At 45.1% G+C, this 25,000-nt stretch overlaps 1 protein-coding gene across 1 annotated transcript in view; it reads left to right on the top strand.

Annotated features, from left to right (window-relative positions):
* The window catches only part of LOC143290738 (protocadherin-like protein), a 28,414-nt gene that overhangs the window by 80 nt on the left and 3,334 nt on the right, over window positions 1-25,000 (top strand). The window contains exons 1-13 of the mRNA XM_076600252.1: window positions 1-18; window positions 2,763-2,955; window positions 4,572-4,748; window positions 5,313-5,453; window positions 8,855-8,983; window positions 10,998-11,168; window positions 12,771-12,958; window positions 14,332-14,458; window positions 18,207-18,349; window positions 19,487-19,604; window positions 19,990-20,144; window positions 21,476-21,702; window positions 23,752-23,862. The exon at window positions 1-18 is cut by the window's left edge and continues 80 nt beyond it. Of these exons, the coding sequence (XP_076456367.1) occupies window positions 1-18; window positions 2,763-2,955; window positions 4,572-4,748; window positions 5,313-5,453; window positions 8,855-8,983; window positions 10,998-11,168; window positions 12,771-12,958; window positions 14,332-14,458; window positions 18,207-18,349; window positions 19,487-19,604; window positions 19,990-20,144; window positions 21,476-21,702; window positions 23,752-23,862 (1,898 nt within the window). The remainder of the gene's footprint in view (window positions 19-2,762; window positions 2,956-4,571; window positions 4,749-5,312; window positions 5,454-8,854; window positions 8,984-10,997; window positions 11,169-12,770; window positions 12,959-14,331; window positions 14,459-18,206; window positions 18,350-19,486; window positions 19,605-19,989; window positions 20,145-21,475; window positions 21,703-23,751; window positions 23,863-25,000) is intronic.

Raw genomic sequence — 25,000 nt, 5'->3', positions numbered from 1 at the left:
GGAACTGTCTTGTCAGCGGTGAGCCGGAAATTGTTTATATGCCAGTCTCTGATCTGAGTGGAGGGAGGGCTGCATTCTGTGTTGCGTTGTGTTGTGCTGTGCCTATAGTTGACTTCATATCTGTGAAACTGCATGTTTGCTGCATATCTGTTATGCATATGTGTGTGTATGTATGAATGTGTGTCTGCATTTTTTTTTTTTTTACATTTATTTGCTTATTTATCATCATTGTCTTTTTTTATATTTTTTTAAAATTTCATTTATTTATTTATCTATTTTATTTTTACTATTATTATAATTTCTTCTTCTTCTTTTTTTTAAATTATGTATATATATATATATATATATATATATATATATATATATATATATATATATATATATATATATTATATTTATTGGGGTTTTTTTTTGTACGCCTATAGTTGATTTCATCAAGTTTTTGCGCCTTATACATATTATTATTAGTAGTAGTAGTTCCTTTTTTATGTATTTATCTTTTCTTCTTCTTCTTTTTTTTTCTCAAGGCCTGACTAAGCGCGTTGGGTTACGCTGCTGCTCAGGCATCTGCTTGGCAGATGTGGTGTATTCAGTTTCAGTTTCACTTTCTCAAGGAGGCGTCACTGCGTTCGGACAAATCCATACACGCTACACCACATCTGTTGAGCAGATGCCTGACCAGCAGCATAACCCAACGCGCTTAGTCAGGCCTTGAGTGCATGCTTACATATTTGTGTACATATGAAAGTGGATTTCATTTTACGTAATTTCGCCAGAGGACAACACTCTCGTTGCCATGGGTTCTTTTTCAGTGCGCCAAGTGCGTGCTGCACACGGGACCTCGGTTTATCGTCTCATCCGAAAGACTGGACGCTCAGTTTGATTTTCCAGTCAAACTTAGGAGAAAGGGCGAGAGCGGGATTCGAACCCACACCCTCACGGACTCTCTGTATTGGCAGCTGAGCGTCTTAACCATTCTGCCACCTTCCTCCTAGATGTGGTGTAGCGTATATGGATTTGTCCGAACGCAGTGACGCCTCCTTGAGCTACTGAAACTGTGCTGTGTTGCGTTGTGCTGTGCTGTGTTGCGTTGCGTTGCGTTGCGTTGTGCTGTGATATGCTTTGCTGTGTTGCGTTGTGTTGTGCTGCGCTGTGCTGTGCTGTGCCGTGTTGTGCTGTGTTGGACGAACAGCGAACATTGTATTGTATTGTATCGTGCCATGTCGTGTCGTGTTGTGTTGTGTTGCATTGCATTCCATTATTGTATTGTATTGCATTGTACTTCGTTGCGTTATATTGTATTGTATGGTATTTATTTCACTGTGCTGTGGTGTAGTGTAGTGTAGGGTATTGTATTGTGTAGCATTACTATTAATTTTGTCACAAAAGGTTTCTCTGAGTGAAATTTGGTCTGCTCTTCGCAAGGAGAGCGCGTCGCTTCTGTACAGTGCAACCCCCCACATACCCCCTCCCACCCCACCCCCGCCTCCCCTCCCGCCTTTTTTTCTTCTCTCTCTCTCTCTCTTTCTCTCAAGCCAGATTAAACATCCTTCCATTGCAAAAAGTTAGCATTCAACTAAGCGTTACTTGTGTACTTAGTGCACAATAACTTGGCACTACAATATCTACATTCGCTTACCCGAGCCTCATGCCGATACGGCTCGAACAAGTACATTTTACCACGCACCCGCATTGATACGTTCAAAATAGGTTTCGCATTTTCAGGTGCATCCCAATGGAACTCACTCCCTGTGCACATACAAACGAGCAGTCCTCTACCTACTTTCAAGTCAAATCTCCATACATATCTTCAATCTTTCCCACCATAAAATGACTCAGATACCGAAGCGACCGTTGGCAGTAACAATGAGGGGCATTTATATGTCTAACTTATTGGATCCGGTTTTTATGGTTTCTCCTTGTTCTTGTTTTGGTCTTGTTCTTATTATGTCCTATTTTCTTTTCTTTCACTTTGCTGGTTTGATTTCTTTCATTTTCTTGTATTTTTGTGTGCCTGCATGAATTTGTTCATTGCGTTCCAGCATGATGGTGACAATAGATGTTGTATAAGTGATGTTGGTGATGGTAGTAGTCATTTTAGTATTAATTACAACTGTCGTACGCGGATTTGATGATAACAACAATATGGATCTTCTCTATCCTTTCAGTTTTAATTCAGTAAATCAGTAATTCTTTTGTACCGTGCCCTTTTATGAAAATACCACTCGGGTTTCACAACACGGCTACACACACACACACACACACACACACACACACACGTTTCAAGTTTTAATTATCCTTTCACTCCTGTTGGAGTATGGAGGATTACTGCAAAAATGAACTTTTCATGCCCAGAACAAACATTTCCAAATACACAACAATGTCACATAAAAGTTGAGAAAACACAAATGTCTTTTAACTCCAAAAGTATAACTAGGCAACATTTGCAAATCTTACTTACAGCTAAAATGACTTTTTTTTGCCTCCTTTGAGCATATTACAAAAATTAAAAACCGATTTTGGACACACACACACACATATATATATATATATATATATATATATATATATATATTCTTGTTTATTTATATTTACAATAAAAAAACAAAAACACAAAAAAAACACATTCTATCACTTATTTTGGATTGAAATTTGCATCACTCACAGTGAAAAAGGCGACATAATCATGCACTTAACAAAACGAAATAGAATAATAATTATTTCTCTTCTTTTAAGTGCACGTGCGTCGTTTGTCGCAACAGCCCCCAGTGCTCAAGCCAATTTCCAACCCCGTGGTGTCCGTCAAAGAGACCGAGACACGGGAGCGTACTCTGGTGAAAGGGATCACGTGCAGTGACCCGGATGGTGACGTCACGCGCGTGTTCGTCGAGTCGATCCAACCAACCCACTCGTGCGGGAACTGTTTCCACGTGTGGCCCTGCGAGAAAGGGAAAGGTAGGGGGATTTCAGGATCAGGATCGGGATCGGGATTCAACGCATTGCAGCGGCTAAATCTGACCATGTGTCGCAACTGACGGACTTGGGGAGACGACGCATGTTATTAACTAATACTGACATACACACGCACATAAGCACACACAGAGACACACAGAGACAGACAGACAGACAGACACACCCACTGAAACGTGATAATCCTGCAACCACTTCTGTTATTTTCTTGTCCTTTTCCTCCTCTCTCCACCTCCCTCTCTCTCTCTCTTCCCTCTCCTCTTCTCTCTCTGTGTCTCTCCCAATCTTCTCAAGATTGCCAATGAAATAGGTACGTTCTTTTTTTTCTTTCTTTTTTTTCTTGTTTTTTTTCAAGCCTCTTAACCAGCTCACCCAATACACAGCCAAACCCCGCTATTGTCTGACACGGTTCAATTTTAACAGTTAACTGTTTTCATGTTTCAGACAACAGGTACAGGTACAGAATTTGGGACTTTTTTTTTTTTTTTTTTTTTTTAAAGCCTTTTTGGCTTTTCAACGCCCCTTCTTAATATAGAAATAGTTTAGGGTTGCGTACATGCGTATGAAATTTTTTAAATGTTCATTCATCAAAATCGAATGGTTTTATTAATGATTTAGAGTCATTGTCTAGAAGATTCTTGAACTGGTCAATAGTTTTAGCTGTTTTTGTTGAATTATTCAGTGCATTCCATCCTTTAACTGCTCTAAAGCTAAAAGAAAACTTACGAATATTTGTTCTACAAAATTTTGTGAAAAGGTTAGTATTTGAACTTCTGGTAGCATGGAGTTTGTTAGTAGAAAAGAAGGTGCAGGGGTCAGTGTCAACCATTTTATTAATTATCTTGAATACTTGTATCATGTCTCCTCTATATCTTCTGTATTTTTGTGAATGCAAGTTTAGTTGTCTCAAACGGTTTTGGTAGTCCAAATCTCTTAACTCAACTTTCGCATCGATGATGACCTCTCAGAAATACACTGACTGAATTCAGTTTGGCCTTGAATTGCCAATCGTCTATACTCAAGGACGGGCGCAATAGCCGAGTGGTTAAAGCGTTGGACTGTCAATCTGAGGGTCCCGGGTTCGAATCACGGTGACGGCGCCTGGTGGGTAAAAGGTGGAGATTTTTACGATCTCCCAGGTCAATATATGTGCAGACCTGCTAGTGCCTGAACCTCCTTCGTGTGTATATGCAAGCAGAAGATCAAATACGCACGTTAAAGATCCTGTAATCCATGTCAGCGTTCGGTGGGTTATGGAAACAAGAACATACCCAGCATGCACACCCCCGAAAACGGAGTATGGCTGCCTACATGGCGGGGTAAAAACGGCCATACACGTAAAAGCCCACTCGTGTGCATACGAGTGAACGCAGAAGAAGAAGTCCATACTCAAGAAAGTGAAAGGAAATAAATCTGGAAATCTGGCAGACCGTGCGAAATATGTCAAAATTAATGGAAATGTTGATGATGATGTTAATGACGGTGATGATGATGATGGTGATGATGATGATGTTTCAATAAGAGAAAACATACGTTTCAATGTAAGGGACAAAGAGAGAGAGAGAGAGAGAGAGAGAGAATTTTCACCTTTATCTCAACAGGATACTGCCTGATGTTCACACCAGACCTGGGTCGTCTGCATTATGACGGCGTGACGTCATATATTGTGCAAGTGACGTGTACCGATGACGTAGAAAGTGAAGTGTCGTCACGTATCGTTGACGTCCAGTTGATCGCCAACTCCGCCCCTGTCTTCACTACTCCCGGCCCCAGAGGAGGTTGTGTGTATGCGTGCGTGCGTGCGTGCGTGTGTATGTGTTTGACAGTGTGTGTGTGTGTGTGTGTGTGTGTGTGTGCGTGCGTGACAGTGTGTTGGTGCGTGCGTGTGTTCGAGAGAGAGAGAGAGAGAGTGATTCACAGCAGTCACCAGTTCAGCAAGCTTTGTGATAAAGACACATGAAATGATTGTGTATTTCAATCTCGAATATTAATTATGGAGGTTTCGGCAACATAGTAGGGCTATGTGCTGTACATATTCAATTGATTTTTTTTGTAAAGGATACATATATGTGCGTTTAATCGCAAGTATACACACAGACACAAAGTGCGCGCGCTCAAACACACACACGGGGAGGGGGGGGCGACGGGCAGATGAATAAGATTATGGTTCTTGACCAATCTATGCACTTATTGAAATCTGCATACGTACACATAAACGTGTCTTTGTGCGTGATCAGTGTGAATTGTTATGAATATATACGTATGCGAATGATTCTTACCAGTGCGGATATATGTGCATGGTTATGGAAATGATAATAAAACCCCTTTAAAAAAAATTCCAGCAAGCTTCGAAATCAAACACGCTGCCAAGAAGCGAGCCGGAGACCTGGTGTATGACGTAGATGCCGATGACGTTGACAATGACGTCATTTTCTACTCGATGGTCTCTGAGCCCAGCACTGAATTTTTTGACATTGGTTACGGTGAGTGTTACATCACACACACACACACACACACAGAGAAGACACACACACACACATACACACACACAGAAGATACGAATAAACCTTCCAAACTAAAATGTTATTGAAAGAATAAGTGATTTTACTTACTACAGGGTTCTACTTCTTCTTCCTTTATACGGCCAACATCATTTTACTAATGATTCTGTCGAAGTTTGGGGAGATTGCCGAAGATTGCGCTGTTGTGAGGATTAAAAAAAAAAATTGTTTGGTGGTCTGGCCAGCCATTGCACGTTCAGCGTGCACCGACATGATGCCAAGCCTCTGCAGCAGCCGTGGATGGCGGGGAATAGGAGTAGAAAAGTAACTAGGAGGGGTGGCAGGAGGGGGGGGGGGGGGGATTGTGGGGAACGGTGACCAGGAGGAGGGTAAGTGGGAGGGTTGGGGTGATAGGGAGGGGATGGGGGGGGGGGGGGGGGGTTGTTCCATGTTCTAGAGATGGGAGGCCAGCCTGGACTTGAAGCAGTCCAGTGATTCAGCCGTCACAACCTCCTGAGACAACTTGTTCCATTCTGGTATGGTCCTCGGGGAAGAACGTCATCTGCCTGTACCGTAGTCGTGCAGGTGGGGGATGTCGTAGCTCAGGTCGTTGTTTGTCCTGGAGCTCAGCCTGCTGTTAGATGGTTATTGAGCTTTATAAAAAATCAATTTTCACAAAATAGTACTATAAACCAGTTGCCGTGGCAGAGTGGTAACCAGATCGCAGACTGTCCACTGGCAGAACACCGAGGGTTCAAGCCCCATCAGAGGGTTTTTTGTTTGTTTGTTTTAAATTATTATTATTATTATTATTATTATTATTATCATCAGGACTTTCAATCTGAGGGTCCCGGGTTCGAATCTCGGTGACGGCGCCTTGGTGGATAAAGTGCGGAGATTTTTCCGATCTCCCAAGTCAAACATAATAATTATGTGCAGACCTGCCAGTGCCTGAATCCCCTTCGTGTGTATACGCACGCAGAAGATCAAATACGCTATAGATTAAAGATCATGTAACCCATGTCAGCGTTCGGTGGGTTATGGAAACAAGTTTGCCACTGCCAGCAGGAACTTCGGCCTTACCATCAGCACGCGGAAAACTGAAGTTCTCCATCAGCCAGCCCCAGGGAAACCCTACGTTGAGCCCAACATCACAGTCAACGGTCAGAGACTCAGTGCGGTGGAGCGGTTCACATACCTTGGCAGCACACTGTCACGAAATGCGACCATCGACGATGAAGTGAATGTCAGGATTGCAAGAGCAAGTGCAACTTTTGGTAGACTCAGTGCAAATGTCTGGAACAGAAGAGGCATTAGTCTTGAGACCAAGCTAAAGGTCTACAGAGCAGTAGTTCTCCCCACACTACTGTACGGCTGCGAAACTTGGACAGTGTACCAACGACATGCCAAGAAGCTGAACCACTTCCACACAACATGCCTCAGGAAGCTACTGAACATCAAGTGGCAAGACAGGACCCCAGACACAGAGGTGCTCGCAAAAGCCACCCTTCCCAGCATCTTCACCATCCTGATGCAGTCCCAGCTTCGCTGGGCTGGACACGTGGCGCGCATGCCAGACCATAGGCTGCCCAAAAGGCTCTTCTATGGTGAGCTGCAACAAGGGAAGAGATCACACGGAGGTCAGAAGAAGCGCTTCAGAGATACTCTGAAAGTCTCTCTGAAAGCGTTTGATATCAACCCTGACTCCTGGGAGGAATCTGCAGTGGACCGTAACAAATGGCGCGCTGCTGTGCACAAAGGCGCCAAGTTGTGCGAGGCCAACAGGACTGCTGCAGCTGTTCAGAAGAGGCAGGCCAGAAAGTCACGGGCAAACAAGCTCCCTGACAGTGATATGCCTGTCTTTGTCTGCCCCAACTGTCAGCGAACATTTCGTGCGCAGATTGGACTATTCAGCCATCTGCGCACTCACAGATAGACTCATGAGCATCCTTCCCCCCACCCCACCACCACCCTCCCCCCATCCCCCATCTGGATGACAACGATGGTCATCATCGATCTCGATGGACACACCACCATGGAAACAAGAACATACCCAGCATGCACACCTCCCGAAAACGGAGAGGAGCTGCCTACATGGCGGGGTAAATAAACAAAACGGTCATACACGTAAAATGTTACATGTCTGTATGAGTCTGTATGTGTGCGTGCCTGAAATCTGATTGAATGACACAGGAAACGAATGATGAGCGCCCAGTGGCAGCCGTCAGTCGGCTCTACCCAGGTAGGCAGCCTGTTGTGCAAATGACCTCGTGTTTGTAAAGCGCTTAGAGCTTGGTCTCCGACCAAGGATAGGCGCTATATCCATATCAATCATCATCATCATCATCATCATCTATTGATAATCCAATGCCGGCCCTGACCCAGAGTCGAGCGTGCTATTGGCTCAAATCAGAAGACTGGGACCACGCTTCTCGAGGGTCACCCACTTCATAATGGATGGGTACATCGGATGCATCTTTGAGAGTGTTGCTCGCTCGAAGTTTCTGACCAACACTGTTATCCCCCCATCGTCATCAATATAAACAAAATAGTCTCAAAGTCTGTGGCCTTTCATGCCCTGCTCTCATGGTGACCTCAGTTTCGATACCCCTCCACTTCTGTGCTTGGGGTGAGTCCTGTCAATGTCGTCAGTGTCGGCGGGTTCATGGGGGACTGTTGTTTGAGGGACGTGGTGGCGGTCTCCCTCTGGGAGGGACGCTCACTCAGTCTAGCTCCGCGACTAAGCCACTATTGTCGTTAGTAGGGGGTTTAGTAGGTGGTGTCCTAAGTACGTTAAATCAGAACAGGCACCACTGAACACCACCGAAGTGACTCAGCAGCAGTGCAGGGTCTCCTCTGGTGTGTGGCTTCCTGGCGACCTAACATCGATGGTTCCTTGTTGACCGCCGATGCTGGAACTGCGACGGACGAACCCGGGTGTGGCCGTGTATGGGGGAATCTAAATGAGCGGCGTGGGAGTAATGCCACTGAAACGGTGCAGGTGATGGGGCAGAAAAAAACAAAACAAAACAAACAAAAAACAAAACAGTTATCCCTCAGCCTGGTTGACACTGGGATATATTTATGGAAGCACAGCTTTGTGGGATATATTTATGGAAGCACAGCTTTGTCAAGTAGTCCTGGACCTAAATGGACCCCCCTCCCACCCACCCCCCACCCCCCGACCGCCCTCCATCCCATAGTGCGCGTTAGGTTATGCTGTCAGGCATCTGCCTAGCAGATGTGGTGTAGGGTATATGGATGTGTCCGAACGCCGTGACGCCTCCTTGAGAAAGTGAAAGTGAAAGTGAAACTGAAACTATCGTGATAGTTGATGGTTGGTGATTGATTGTGTAATGCAACGACGGTCTTTGTGATCACAGCTGACGGGAAGATCCATGTGACGCAGGACTTACGTCAGCTGTGTCAGGACAACGTCACGTTTCGCGTCATGGCAGCGGACTCCCATCATGCACCTGTGGGCCCAGTCGTGTTGCGGGCGTTTTTGAAAAGTATGTCGGCATTGTGTTGTGTTGTGTTGTGTTGAATTGTACTATATTGTATTTACTGTATCGTATCATAGCGTATTGTACTGCATTGCTTTCTATACTACTGTGTTGTATTCTGTTGTTTTGTATTGTATTGTGTTGTGTTGTATGGTTTTGTACTGTGTTGTATTGTATTGCATTGTGTTGTATTGCGTTGCGTTTCATTACATTGTATTGTATTGACTTGTTTAGTGCGATCTACAGATGGAAATCTTGTTCAACACAGATAAATGAATAAATAAAGTAGTAATACATGACATAAAAAAAAAATCTTCCCAATACATGGCCCGTTTTTTTCTTCTTTTTTAAAATCTTCATGTCTAGCCTCCCCTCAACCTACATTTAACGTGGGGTGGTGGTTGTGTCCTTTATGAATAAAACATCTCAGACATCGTCCGCTTTGGAAGCGAGAGAATCTGAGTGCGCTGGTTCGAATCACGGCTCAGCCGCCGATATTTTCTCCCCCTCCACTAGACCTTGAGTGGTGGTCTGGACGCTAGTCACTCGGATGGGACGATAAACCGAGGTCCCGTGTGCAGCATGCACTTAGCGCACGTAAAAGAACCCACGGCAACAAAAGGGTTCTTCCTGGCAAAATTCTGTGTAAAAAAAAAAAAAAATCCACTTCGATAGGAAAAACAAATAAAACTGCACGCAGGAAAAAAATTTTTTAATGGGTGGCGCTGTAGTGTAGCGACGCACTCTCCCTGGGGAGAGCAGCCCGAATTTCACACAGAGAAATCTGTTGTGATAAAAGGAAATACAAATACAAATTAAGTCTGAGTCACTTCCCCTTCGTCAAATACATCAATAGATAAATAAATGACTAAGCAAATAAATAAACAATGAATGAAGGTAGGAAAGGATGGCTGAGTTGAAGGCTATGGCGAGTTGGTATATGTGTGTTTGTGGAGGGGGTTTTGATTGATTGATTGATTGATTGATTGATGTGGATACTTATATAGCGCCTATCCTTGGTCAGAGACCAAGCTCTAAGCGCTTTACATACACGGGGACATTTGCACCACAGGCTGCCTACCTGGGTAGAGCCGACTGACGGCTGCCACTGGGCGCTCATCATTCGTTTCCTGTGTCATTCAATCAGATTTCAGACGCACACACATACACACTGAGACAGACATGTAACATTTTACGTGTATGACTGTTGTTGTTTTTATTATTATTATTATTATTATTATTTACCCCGCCATGTAGGCAGCTATACTCCGTTTTCGGGGGTGTGCATGCTGGGTATATTCTTGTTTCCATAACCCGCCGAACGCTGACATGGATTACAGGATCTTTAACGTGCGTACTTGATCTTCTGCGTGCGCATACACACGAAGGGGGTTCAGGCACTAGCAGGTCAGCACATATGTTGACCTGGGAGATCGGAAAAATCTCCACCCTTTACCCACCAGGTTGGGGGTGAGGGGGGCAGGATGGATGAAAGAAACTCTATGGGGAACGTGGTTTCTCTTTCACTGGACCTGTCATCTGGAACAAACTCCCTTACTCAGTCTTAGTCCTCATTCAAATAAGCTCTCAAAACTCACCTTTTCCACAGTTGTTATGATTAGTTTTTCTGCCCTATGTGTCTGTCTGCGATTGTTGGTGGGTGGTGAGAGGAATGGGGCTGTATCGGTATGAATGCCTGGTGTGTGTGTGTGTGTGTGTGTGTGTGTGTGTGTGTGTGTGTGTGTGTGTGTGTGACCTGTTTATTTTGTGATGCGTATAGGCAAATGATTGTTATAATGTGTGTCTGCATCACTGTATGTATGCGTAATTGTGTTACAAAAAATTGTTAACGCTTTGGGCTCTTCGGAGATAGGGCGTCCAAATATTCATTATTACTATTATTATATAGATGAAGTGGAGTATTGATTCAAAGATATCTTAACATTTGAAAGGATGAGGAGCAGGCCCTAAAAAAAAAAAAAAAAAGATGTTTTACACTCCTGTCATGACGTCGGGACAGGCAGGAACCATCGGCCAGTGATCACCAACTCCAAGAGAGCGTTCGTCGTGCCAGAGAAAAAATCCTTCTCCTTCAAGGTCGACGTGGATGACGCCGACGACGATGACGTCATTTTCAAGCTGAGGGCCGTTCCAGAACAAGGTTTGGAGTATTACGCCATAGACAAGAAAGGTAATGGAATGAAAAATATGTTTCAAAATTAAAGAATAAGAAGGCCGTGAAAGTGTTCTGTAAAGGATTGATTAACAATAAAGAGTGGTAACTCTCTCCATGTACAAGAGACACAATTTCAAGTCAATGCTGCTTACAGGCTACCAAATCAGCTAACACACAGTGTTTGTTTTTTTTCCAGTCTGAACCCGTTAAAATTGAACATGGAGTCCCACAGGGATCTGTTTTAGGCCCAGCGCTCTTCACACTGTACACTGCTCCTCTCGCTGAAATTATCAACCGCCATAATGTCAGTCATCATTCTTATGCTGATGACACTCAACTCCAGAAGAGTGATACCCCTAAAAAAAATTGTCGTCGCTCTTGCAAGAAACATCCAATTGCTTCCTGGACATTCAAAACTGGATGACTCTAAATAAGTTACAATTGAACGCGGACAAAACTGAAGCAATGATCATAGGAACTAAACAAAAACTTTTCCATCACAACTGATACAATCAAACTTGGCAGTACATCCATCCCTCTTTCCAGTTCAGTCAGGAACCTGGGCGTTGTCCTTCACAACACACTGTCCCTGCAAAAATTTATCAGTCAGACATGCCAATCCTGCGACTGTCAATTGCGGCGCATCAGTTCCATCCGGAAATATCTGTCCATTGACGCAACATCTAGACTTGTTTCTCTCACTCTCTCTCGCCTTGACTACTGTAACTCTCTATTGTCTGGTTTGCCTGCTTCATCCATTCAGTCCCTTCAGCGCATACAAAACTCTGCTGCCCGACACGTCCTCAGAAAGAAAAGATCTGAGCACATCACTCCTCTTTTCAACATCTCCACTGGCTCCCTGTCTCACACAAAATAAAGTACAAGATCAGCACTCTATGTTATAAATGTATTCACAAATCAGCCCCTTCCTATCTATGTGGCTGCCTTCACCTCTACACTCCATCTCGCTCACTGCGATAAGCTTCGGATCCACTCTGTTTACGCATACCCAGATTCAAGCTCTCAACTGTTGGCCACCGTTCTTTCTCTGTCTCTGGACCTTGCAACTGGAATGAACTTCCTCTTTCGCTTCGTCAAATCTCCACACTCAGCTCTTTCAAGTCTGGCCTTAAATCCCACCTCTTCCCAAAATAGCCTCCCTTCCCTGCCTCTTCCTTGTCTTCAGTTTCTCCAGTTTTAAACTTATGCATGCGTGTGAATGACTGGTGCGAAAGCGCTTTGATTTGTCTCTGCACAAGATTCAGCGCTATACAAAAACCATTATTATTATTATTATTATTCAACTGACCATCTGCCTCCGAGTGTGTGTGTGTTGTGGAGGTGGGGAGGGGGGGGGGGGCGGCGTGGGGGAGGGGGGGGAGTATGTGTGCGTGAATGCGTGTAATTGGAGGAGGGGTGTGGCTTGCGCACGTGAGAGAGGGGTGGGGTGGGGGGTGGGGGCTGGGGGTCACGCCGTCATGTGACGTGTCGCGCTATTGTGGCGGTGAAGCACTGAGCGTTGATTGGGTCAGTGAAATCACGTGACGAGTGACATCCCCCCCTCGGATACTCACGTCACACGTAATGTGTGTGTGTGTGTGTGTGTTAAAAACACAGGTACAGTGAAAACACGAAAAAAGCCGGACTACGAAAATGCCCTGCTACGCACGGTGGATTTATACATTGACGTCACAGATGGGTTTTGTGACGCAGAGACTTTCCACGTCACGATTCGAATCACCGACGTCAATGAAGCGCCTGTGATCAGACCGGATTTCGTGGAGAGGACCGTGTATGAGGGATTTGTGAGTGATGAGCTGTTTCGGTCCATCCGTTCATTCATTCTTCTTCCTCTATTTCTCTAGGGGGACGGTGACAGAGTGTCTGAGACGTTTAGCTGCCGACACAGTGTTCCTGAGATTCTGGGTTCGAGTCCTGGTCATACCCTTTCTCCCAAGTTAATAATGGCTGGAACACCAAACTCAACGTCTCGTCATATAGGATGAGACGATAAACCGAGGTTTTGTGTGCAAGTACGCACATGGCACACTTTAAAAAAAGAAGCAATGGCAACATGTTTTGTCCTCTGGTGAAATTCTGTTAAAAGAAATCCACTCTGATATGTATACCCCCCCCCCCCCGCCCCCCCCCCCCCCCCCCCCCCCCGCCCCCCACACACACACTGTCTGTCTGTCTCTCGATCATTGGATTGATTTAGATGTCCACCCATTCACCAATCCATCCACCCATTTATCTATCCATCCATCCATCCGTCCGCCTGTCTGTCTGTCTGTCTGTCCGTCCATCCATCCACCCATCTGTCCATCCAATGGTCCGGCTGTCTGTCTGCCTATCTGTCTGTCTGTTTGTCTGTCTGACTGTCTATCTATCTATCTCTGTTTGTCTAACCTACCTGCCTACCTACTTACCTATCTACCTACCTACCTATCTAGCTTGCAAGCTAGCTATCTGTCTATAAATTATGACTGTCTGTCTGTGTATCTATCTATCTATCTAGCTTGCAAGCTATGTGTCTATCTATCTATCTATCTGTCTCTACCTACCTACCTACTTATCTAGCTAGCTTGCAAGCTAGCTATCTGTCTGTCTGTCTGTTGAGTGTATTTGAATGCCATGTATGTTTTTTGTATAACCTTTTGTTATCTTGTGAACATTTTGATTTCATTTCTCATTGCCATGAGGGCTGGATGTAAAAAATAAATAAATAAATAAATAAAAGAGCATATACATGCTTATTCCACTTCCCTCATTAAAAAAAAGATTATCTATCTATCTATCTATCTATCTACTTATCTATCTATCTATCTATTTCATTTTCCACTGACCTAGCATATACATGCTTATTCCATTTCCCTCATTAAAAAAGATTCTATCTGTCTATCTGTCTATCTATCTATCTGTCTATCTACCTAGCATACACATGCTTATTCCACTTCCCTCATTTATCTATCTATCTATCTACCTAGCATACACATGCTTATTCCACTTCCCTCATTAAAAAAGATTCTATCTGTCTATCTATCTATCTATCTACCTAGCATACACATGCTTATTCCACTTCCCTCATTAAAAAAGATTCTATCTATCTATCTATCTATCTATCTATCTATCTATCTATCTGTCTATCTAATTCATTTCCCCCCACTGACCTGCACAGATCAGCATGGATCCAGGGTGGAGAGTGGAGGACCCCGACGAGCATGACGTGGGTGTGTGGCACCCGGTGTACGGGGCAGGCGGGCACCTGGTCATTGACCCCACCACCGGCCTCATCCACTCCAGGGGTAGGTCACCTGTATGCACACTCACTCACCTGTGGTCTTCAATAGGTTTATTTATTTATTATTATTATTTTATTATTATTACCATTACTACTACCTTTTTTATATCATAATTATTATTTATTTATTTATGTAAGCGTATCTATTATTTATTCACTTTTTTTTTCTTTTTTTTCTCAAGGCCTGACTAAGCGCGTTGGGTTACGCTGCTGGTCAGGCATCTGCTTGGCAGATGTGGTGTAGCGTATATGGATTTGTCCGAACGCAGTGACGCCTCCTTGAGCTACTGAAACTGAAACTGAAAATTCAATAGGTTACCTGTGTCCGCGCACTCACACTGACCTATGGTGTTCAGTGGGTTACCTGTGTGTAGATTTCGATCTGTGGTGCTCAATAGGTTACACGTGTCCACACACTTCACCTGTGGTCTTCAATAGGTTACCTGTGTGTAGACTTTGATCTGTGGTGTCCAGTAGGTAACCTGTGTTTAGACATTGATCTGTGGTGTTAAATAGGTTACGTGTGTGCACCCACCCTCCTATGGTCTTCAATAGATTACCTGTGTCCGCACACTCACAAAAGGATATCTCTGTGCACACTGACCTTCGGTGTTCACTGGGTTACCTATGTGTAAGACACTGACCTGTGGACTTCAGTTGGTCACCTGTGTGTAGACACTGATGTTTGGTGTTCACTGGGTTACCTATGTGTAGACACTGACCTTTGGTGTTCACTGGGTTACCTGTGTGTAGACACTGACCTGTGGACTTCAGTTGGTCACCTGTGTGAAGACATTGATGTTTGGTGTTCACTTTGTTACCTGTGTGTAGACATTGATGTTTGGTGTTCACTTTGTTACCTGTGTGAAGACATTGATGTTTGGTGTTCACTTTGTTACCTGTGTGTAGACATTGATGTTTGGTGTTCACTTTGTTACCTGTGTGTAGACATTGATGTTTGGTGTTCACTTTGTTACCTGTGTGTAGACATTGATGTTTGGTGTTCACTTTGTTACCTGTGTGTAGACATTGATGTTCGGTGTTCACTTTGTTACCTGTGTGTAGCCATTGATGTTTGCTGTTCACTTTGTTACCTGTGTGTAGACATTGATGTTTGGTGTTCACTTTGTTACCTGTGTGTAGACATTGATGTTTGGTGTTCACTTTGTTACCTGTGTGTAGACATTGATGTTTGGTTTTTCACTTTGTTACCTGTGTGTAGACATTGATGTTTGGTGTTCACTTTGTTACCTGTGTGTAGACATTGATGTTTGGTTTTTCACTTTGTTACCTGTGTGTAGACATTGATGTTTGGTGTTCACTTTGTTACCTGTGTGTGTAGACATTGATGTTTGGTGTTTAGTTTGTTACCTGTGTGTAGACATTGATGTTTGGTGTTGACTTTGTCACCTGTGTGTAGACATTGATGTTTGGTGTTTAGTTTGTTACCTATGTGTAGACATTAATGTTTGGTATTCACTTTGTTGCCTGTGTGAAGACATTGATGTGTGGTCTTTAACAGGTTACCAGTGTGTAGACATTTATCTGTGGTCTTCAACAGGTTACCTGAGTGTAGACATTGATATGTGGTGTTCCATTTAAAGCGCTTAGAGCTTGGTATCCGACCGAGTATAGGCGCTATATAAGTATCCATATTCATATCCATTGATTACCTGTGTTTAGACATTAATCTGTGGTCTTCAGCAGGTTGCCCGTGTCTGGACATTGATCTGTGGTGTTCAGTAGGTTAACTTTGTGTAGACTTCGATCTGTGGTGTTCAATAGCTTACATGTGTACGCACACTCACCTGTGGTCTTCGATAGGTTACTTGTGTTTAAACATTGATCTGGGCTGTCTTCATCACGTTACCTGTGTGTACGCACTGACCTATGTTACTCCCTGTTACCCGTGGTGCTCATAACGATACCTGGAATGACACACTCATTGTTACCTCTATTGACATAATTACCATTACCTGCACTGACACTGTTACATGTATTGACACACCGTTACATTAGAAAAGTGTTACCTGTATTGACACATTTACTGTTACCTGTATGGACACATTTACTGTTACCTGTATGGACACACCTAATGTTGCCTGTATTTACGCACTCACCTGTGTGGTTAACTCTGTAGGTAGGTTACCAATAAGTACACAAGTAAGTGTGTTGTTCACTAGATTAACTATGAATACACACTGACCGGTGTTCATCACCACAAAGGTTAAGTTTAAAGTTCCATAGCCTTTTAACTCTCTCCATATGAACGGCGAAAGAGACGACGTTAACAGCGTTTCACCCCAATTACCACCATCAAAATATTGCAAGCGGAAGGCTCTTATACTGAAGAGGTGAATGTTGACAAAGAATACCACAATTCTGACGACGGAAGCTAAAGGTTGGGTCATTCAGACACCCACTGGACATCCGGGGTGTCTGTGTAGAGGAGAAGAGAGGACTGGCCGTACTGAGTGAGTTAAAACCGAGGCGGTGAATTCACGTTCACTGTGTCCAGGGCTCGGCATAGGAAGGCGGGGCCCAATCCTCTCCTTCCGCCGTTTCAAAAGCCTTCCCCAACCAAAAAAATAATCAGGTACCTATTCACACCTAGGTAGAGTAAGGAAAAATCTGAGAAAAGTGCCTTTCCTAAGGAAGCACAACACCAGTGTCTGCGTGAGGCGATGTTTGCAGGGCTAAATTTGCTTATAGAGTGAAGAATGTATTTGTTTGTATTTGTATTTCTTTTTATCACAACAGATTTCTCTGTGTGAAATTTAGGCTGCTCTCCCCTGGGAGAGCGCGTCGCTACACTACAGCGCCACCCATTTTTTTGTATTTTTTCCTGCGTGCAGTTTTATTTGTTTTTCCTATCGAAGTGGATTTTTTTTTTTTTTTTTTTTTTTTACTGAATTTTGCCAGGAACAACACTTTTGTTGCCGTGGGTTCCTTTACGTGCGCTAAGTGCATGCTGCACACGGGACCTCGGTTTATCGTCTCATCCGAATGACTAGCGTCCAGACCACCACTCCAGGTCTAGTGGAGGGGGAGAAAATATCGGCGGCTGAGCCGTGATTTGAACCAGCGCGCTCAGATTCTCTCGCTTCCTAGGCGGACGCGTTACCTCTAGGCCATCACTCCACGTGTATTCCAAAGTATGTGGAATTTAGCGTGGGTTTAGGAACATTCTTAACGATAAGCAAGCTTAGCGATGCTAAGTTCGCTCATCATAGCAACCTCCTCCTGCAGGACCAAACGAGGGATTCGAACCCTGACCACTGGATCAGAAGTTCCAGCGCCTTACCGGGTCTGCCACGTCGTGTCTGTTACCGTGGACAACCTGTGTGCTGTTCACTCCACAGTCGGCACATTACCTGGTATTTACGCTTAGTGATGCTCACGAGGCCACCTGTGTACACACATTTTACGGTTATTATCATTATCTGCACATTCATTTGTGTGTATGTTCATACATAGGCGCTGAACAGACACACGCACTCTGTCTGTCTATCTTTGTCGCTCTCTCTCTCTCTCTCTCTCTCTCTCTCTCTCTGTCTGTCTGTGTGTGTGTGTGTGTGTGTGTGTGTGTCTCAGATTAACACGCAGACACGCGCACGCGCACACACACGCACACACACAGTCAGAGTAACACAGACGTGCGCGCGCGCGCGCGCACACACACACACACACACACACACACACACACACACACACAGATAGAAACCCTGACCTTTATACCAATCATGTTTCAGGGGAGCTGGACATTGACCCTGACCCCCACATGAAGTTCAACTTCAAGGTCCAGGTCAAGGACAAAGGTCACAACAGGGACACCGCCGTGGTACGACTGACCGTGCTGGACAAGAATGACCACGTGCCTGTCTTCCAGCAGCATGTGAGACGTGTGTTGTCTGTTTCGTTCTGTGTTCGTTATTACCCGGTTGTGTCGTGTTTTATTGTGCTGTGCTGTGCTGTGCTGTGCTGTGCTGTGCTGTGCTGTGCTGTGTTGTATTGTGCTGTGTTGTGCTGTGCTGTGCTATGTTGTGTTGTGTTGTATTGTGCTGTGCTGTGCTGTGCTGTGCTGTGCTGTGCTGTGCTTTGCTATGTTGTGTTGTGCTGTGTTGTGTTGTATTGTGCTGTGCTGTGCTGTGTTTTGCTATGTTGTGTTGTGCTGTGTTGTGTTGTGCTGTGCTGTGCTGTGCTGTGCTGTGCTGTGTTTTGCTATGTTGTGTTTTGCTATGTTGCGTTGTGCTGTGTTGTGTTGTATTGCGCTGTGCTGTGCTGTGTTTTGCTATGTTGTGTTGTGCTGTGTTGCATTGTGCTGTGCTGTGCTGTGTTGTATTGTGCTGTGCTGTGTTGTGCTGTGTTGTATTGTGCCGTGTTGTGTTGTATTGTGCTGTGCTGTGCTGTTGTATCGTTTTGTTTCGTATTGTGTTTTGTTGTGTTTAGCTATATTGTATTGTATCATGTCGTATTGTGTTGTGTTGTGTTGTTTTGTATTGTATTACATTGCATTGTATTGTAATGTTCTGTACTGTGTTGTATTGTATTGTATTGTATTGTATCATATCGTATTGCATTGAATTGAAATGATATTAACTGTATTTCTTGTTGGTGTTTTGTTTTTGTATTGCTTTGCATTGCATTACATTGCATTGCATTGTAGTTTTTTCGGTATTGCATTGCATTGCATTGTAAAATATTGCGTTTCCCCATTTGCATTCTATTCCGTTGCATTGCATTATATTGCATTCCATTGCAGCCTATTGTGTGGTTTTATATTGCATTACACTACATTGCATTGTACTGTATTGTTTTGTGTTGTGTTGTGTTGTATTGTATTATGTTGTGTTGTATTATGAACGTTGCATTGCATTGCATCGTGGTGCATTTCTAATATTGCGGTGTTTTCTGTCGAGCATTGCAATTCAGCTGTTTAATTCAGTCACACACGAGTGTGTTTTTCGTACACTGTGCATGACACTCTGCTCCGTGTGTATTCTTCACGTTGATCAATCCCTTCACGTCGCAGCTATACCGCTTCTCCGCCAGTCCCTGCACACGAGTTGGAGCTGTGCTGGGCTTCATTCACGCCAGAGACCACGACAGCCATTTTCAGGGCAACCGTGACCTCGTGTACGGTGGATCTGGTGGGTTAATTTGTTTGCTTTTTTTTTTTTTTTTTTTTTTTTTTTTTTTCGTTCACTCGTATGCACACGAGTGGGCTTTTACGTGTATGACCGCTTTTACCCCGCCATGTAGGGGTTTCGGGGGTGTGCATGCTGGATATGTTCTTGTTTCCATAACCCACCGAACGCTGACATGGGTTACAGGATCTTTAACGTGCGTATTTGATCTTCTGCTTGCATATACACACGAAGTGTGATTCGAACCCGGGACCCTCAGATTGACAGTCCAACGCTTTAACCACTCGGCTATTGCGCCCGTCATAAAATTAAATTAAATGTTAAAAAAATAATAAATCGCACTAATAATGCATCCCGCGCCGTGGATGGATCTGAACCCTGTGCCCAGGCGGGGCCATCGCCGTGCTGGCCACGGGCAAGGTGGTGCTGAGGACGCCGTGCCAGGTGGGGGTGGCGGAGAGTGTGGAGGGCAGGGTGACGGATCAAGGAACATTTCCTGGTCCTCTGTCTGGCGTGCCCGCCACCGTGTCCCTCAGGTGTACAGTGAGTTTCAGGGGCTGTGGCGGTGTGTGTGTGTGTGGGGGGGTGTGGGTGTGGGGGGGGGGGGATGGGAGTGAGGGGGGGGGGCACTGGATGACGTGTGTGTGGTGGGGTGGGGTGGGGGAGTGAGTGAGTGGGTTGGTTGGTTGGTTGTGTGTGTGTGTGTGTTTGTTGGGGGTGAAGGGTGTGTTTGTGTTTGGTGTGGATTTGTTTGTTTGTGGATGTGTGTGTGTGTGTGTGTGTGTGTGTGTGTGTGTGTGTGTTGGGTTTGTGTGTGTGTGTGTGTGTGTGTGTGTGTGTGTGTGTGTGTGTTTGTGTGCATTTGTGTGTGCATTCCTGTGTGCGTATATATGTGTGTGCATGCATTCGCGCGCGTGTGTGTGTCTGTGTGTGTCACAGATAGGAAGAGAGAAGGGGTAGGTATACAGTTCAGTTTATTCTACTTTCTTTGATACGAAATCGTCAGGGGTGTGGTGGTAAGGAATGCATACAGACACTTTTGAGGAAAGAAAAAGCGTGGAGACGGGCTTGAGTGGGGGAAGGGAAAAGAAAGAAATTCGTGTGGTGGTAATCCTCTTCCGCAACCATGTCCATCACTCAACTGTCAGATTCATGTAGCGGTAATCCTCTTCTCACTCAACTGTCACATTCATGTGGTGGTAATCCTCTTCTCACTCAACTGTCACATTCATGTGGTGGTAATCCTCTTCTCACTCAACTGTCACATTCATGTGGTGGTAATCCTCTTCTCACTCAACTGTCACATTCATGTGGTCGTCATCCTCTTCTCACTCACCTGTCAGATTTGTGTGGTGGTAATCCTCTACCGCAGCCATGTCTATCACTCAAGTGTCAGATTCGTGTGGTGGTAATCCTCTTCTCACTCAACTGTCAGACTTGTGTGGTGGTAATCCTCTACCGCAGCCATGTCTATCACTCAAGTGTCAGATTCGTGTGGTGGTAATCCTCTTCTCACTCAACTGTCAGACTTGTGTGGTGGTAATCCTCTACCGCAGCCATGTCTATCACTCAAGTGTCAGATTCGTGTGGTGGTAATCCTCTTCCGCAGCCATGTCTATCACTCAAGTGTCAGATTCGTGTGGTGGTAATCCTCTACCGCAGCCATGTCTATCACTCAAGTGTCAGATTTGTGTGGTGGTAATCCTTTACCGCAGCCATGTCTATCACTCAAGTGTCAGATTTGTGTGGTGGTAATCCTCCACCGCAGCCATGTCTATCACTCAAGTGTCAGATTTGTGTGGTGGTAATCCTTTACCGCAGCCATGTCTATCACTCAAGTGTCAGATTTGTGTGGTGGTAATCCTCTTCCGCAGCCATGTCCAGACCCAACGACAACCGGAGCTACGGACGCCACGACTGGCGAGGTCACGACCCCAGCAATCATTGATGACACAGAGGTCAAGACCTCCATCTGGGCCTGGATTGTTCCCGCCATTCTCCTGGCTCTCTCATTGGCCGGTCTGCTGGTCTACGTCATTTCCAAGCGATGTCACTGCGCGTGCGCAAAAAGATGTCGACCGCGAAGAGTTTTGCGGAAGATGTGAGATTTGTGTGTATGTGTGGCTCGGGGTTGTGGTGTGTGCGTGCGTGTGTGCGTGTGTGTGTGTGTGTGTGTCTGTCTGTCTGTCTGTCTTCGGTGAACCGTTTGTCTAATACATAATATTTCTAACATGGCGGAGTTTTGAGTCTGGCGGGGCATAAAACATTATGCATCCCCGTGTCTTGTGGTTCGCACCATTTATTCTGTGTTCCGTATCTTCACGCTCATCCATTCGTGCATGTGTTTCGACTTTCATCATTCTGGCAGTCTTGCTTATTATTCCAAGTCTATGTATCCACACGCCCAAGGCCCCCCACCCTTCCCTCCTCTCCCCCCTCGTTATTAATGCTGATCGTCAGTGCTCTAGGCCCTGTCCTGAGGTAACAGCACATTCTGAATACCCTTTATAATGACGATAATGCTGGTTGTGGTGATGACGACGATGATGATAAATGGTAATGTGTGGAAGAGGAGGATGAAGAAGATGATCATGATGATGGTGGTGGTGGTGGTGTTCGTGGTGATGATGATGATGATGAATTCTGAAAACCCTTGATGATGGTGATGGTGATGATGATGATGAATTCTGAATACCCATGATGATAATGATGATGATGAATTCTGAATACCCATGATGGTGATGATGGTGATGGTGATGATGAATTCTGAATACCCATGATGGTGATGATGGTGATGAATTCTGAATACCCATGATGGTGATGATGGTGATGATGATGATGAATTCCGAATACCCATGATGGTGATGATGATGATGAACGCTGAATACCCATGATGGTAATGATGATGATGAATTCTGAATACCCATGATGGTGATGATGGTGATGGTGATGATGAATTCTGAATACCCATGATGGTGATGATGGTGATGATGATGATGAATTCTGAATACCCATGATGATAATGATGATGATGGTGATGATGATGATGAATTCTGAATACCCATGATGATGATGGTGATGATGATAATGGTGATGATGATGATGAATTCTGAATACCCATGATGATGTTGATGATGGTGATGATGGTGATGATGATGATGATGATGAAGAATTCTGAATACCCATGATGATTATGTTGATGATGATGATAATGATGATGATGATGAATTCTGAATACCCATGATGATGATGGTGATGATGATGATGATGATGAATTCTGAATACCCTTGATGATAATGGTGATGATGATGATGAATTCTGAATACCCATGATGATGGTGATGATAAGGATGATGATGGTGATGGTGATGATGATGATGATGATGATGAATTCTGAATACCCATGATGACGGTAATGATGATGACTGGCCCTGTTCTGAGATAAGAGCACATCCTGAATACCCATTATGATGATGATGATGGTGGTGGAGATGACGATGATGTTGATGATGATGATAAGGAGGAGGAGGACGAAGATTTTGATGATATTGTTGTTGGTGGTGGTGGTGATGATGATGATGACTGAGGAGATATAGCACATTCTTAATACATAATACTGATAATGATGATGATTATTATGATGATGATGACTGAGGAGGAAACAGATGGCATTCTGAATAGCCATTATAAGGATGATGATGGTGATGATGATGATGATGATGACTGGTCCCTGTGCCGAGAATGAGCACATCGTGAATGCCCATTATAATGACGGTATTGATGATGGTGGTGATGATGATGAAGGTGACAATGATGGGGTGGAGGATGATTATGATGATGATTAAGGTGATAATGATGGTGATAATGATGATTATGGTGGTGGTGATGATGATGATGATGATGATGGCGGTGATGATGATGCTAGAACTTGATGATGATGATGATGATGACTAGCTCCTGTTCTGAGATAGATCACGTCCTAAAACCCCATTATAATGATGATAATGACGGTGATGGTAAAGATGAGGATGGTGATGATGATGACGGAGATGATGACGATGATAATGATGATCACCACGACGACGACGATGATGATGATGATGACGACGATGGCACACTAATTGACTGATTAATCGACGGACTGATTTCAGATATCCCCAAAAGACAAAAGAGAAATCGAAACCTCCTCCATCCAACACGTCTACCTCATCCCCCAAAGACCTCTCCGTTGTGGAAGTGAAACCTGCGCCACCGGTGCTTCCGTGAGTCCGTTCATCTCAAAGTAGGAGGGGGAGTGGAGGTGGCGGGGGGGAGGGATAAAGGGGTAGTAACTTAACGGGTGTGGAGGTGGGAGTGGAGGGGGGGGGGGAAGGGATAAAAGGGGTAGTGAATTAACGGGTGTGGAGGTGGGAGTGAAGGGGGGGAAGGGATAAAGGGGTGGTAACTTAACGGGTGTGGAGGTGGGGGTGGAGGGATAAAGGGGTAGTAACTTAACGGGTGTTGAGGTGGGGGTGGAGGAGGGGGGGAAGGGATAAAGGGGTGGTAACTTAACGGGTGTTGAGGTGGGGGTGGAGGGATAAAGGGGTAGTAACTTAACGGGTGTTGAGGTGGGGGTGGAGGAGGGGGGGAAGGGATAAAGGGGTGGTAACTTAACGGGTGTGGAGGTGGGAGTGGAGGGATAAAGGGGTAGTGACTTAACGGGTGTGGAGGTGGGAGTGGAGGAGGGTGGGGAGGGATAAAGGGGTAGTAACTTAACGGGTGTGGAGGTGGGAGTGGAGGGGGGAGGGGGGGGAAGGGATAAAGGGGTAGTAACTTAACGGGTGTGGAGGTGGGAGTGGAGCGGGGGGGGGGGAAGGGATAAAGGGGAAGTAACTTAACGGGTGTGGAGGTGGGGGTGGAGGAGGGGGGAGGGGGGGAAGGGATAAAGGGGAAGTAACTTAACGGGTGTGGAGGTGGGGGTGGGGGAGGGGGGGAGGGATAAAGGGGTAGTAACTTAACGGGTGTGGAGGTGGGAGTGGAGGGGGTGGGGAGGGATAAAGGGGTAGTAACTTAACGGGTGTGGAGGTGGGAGTGGAGGGGGTGGGGAGGGATAAAGGGGTAGTAACTTAACGGGTGTGTAGGTGGGAGTGGAGGGGGTGGGGAGGGATAAAGGGGTAGTAACTTAACGGGTGTGGAGGTGGGAGTGGAGGAGGGGGGGAAGGGGTAAAGGGGTGGTAACTTAACGGGTGTGGAGGTGGGAGTGGAGGAGGGGGGGAAGGGATAAACGGGTAGTAAACTTAACGGGTGTGGAGGTGGAAGTGGAGGGGGAGGAAGGGATAAAGGGGTAGTAACTTAACGGGTGTGGAGGTGGGGGTGGAGGGGGGGAGGAAGGGATAAATGGGTAGTAACTTAACGGGTGTG

Source organism: Babylonia areolata, chromosome 16 (assembly GCF_041734735.1).
Source record: "Babylonia areolata isolate BAREFJ2019XMU chromosome 16, ASM4173473v1, whole genome shotgun sequence".
Lineage (NCBI taxonomy): Eukaryota > Metazoa > Mollusca > Gastropoda > Neogastropoda > Buccinidae > Babylonia > Babylonia areolata.
The sequence above is the reverse complement of the archived record's forward strand: the minus strand, read 5'-3'. Positions and strand labels throughout refer to the sequence as shown.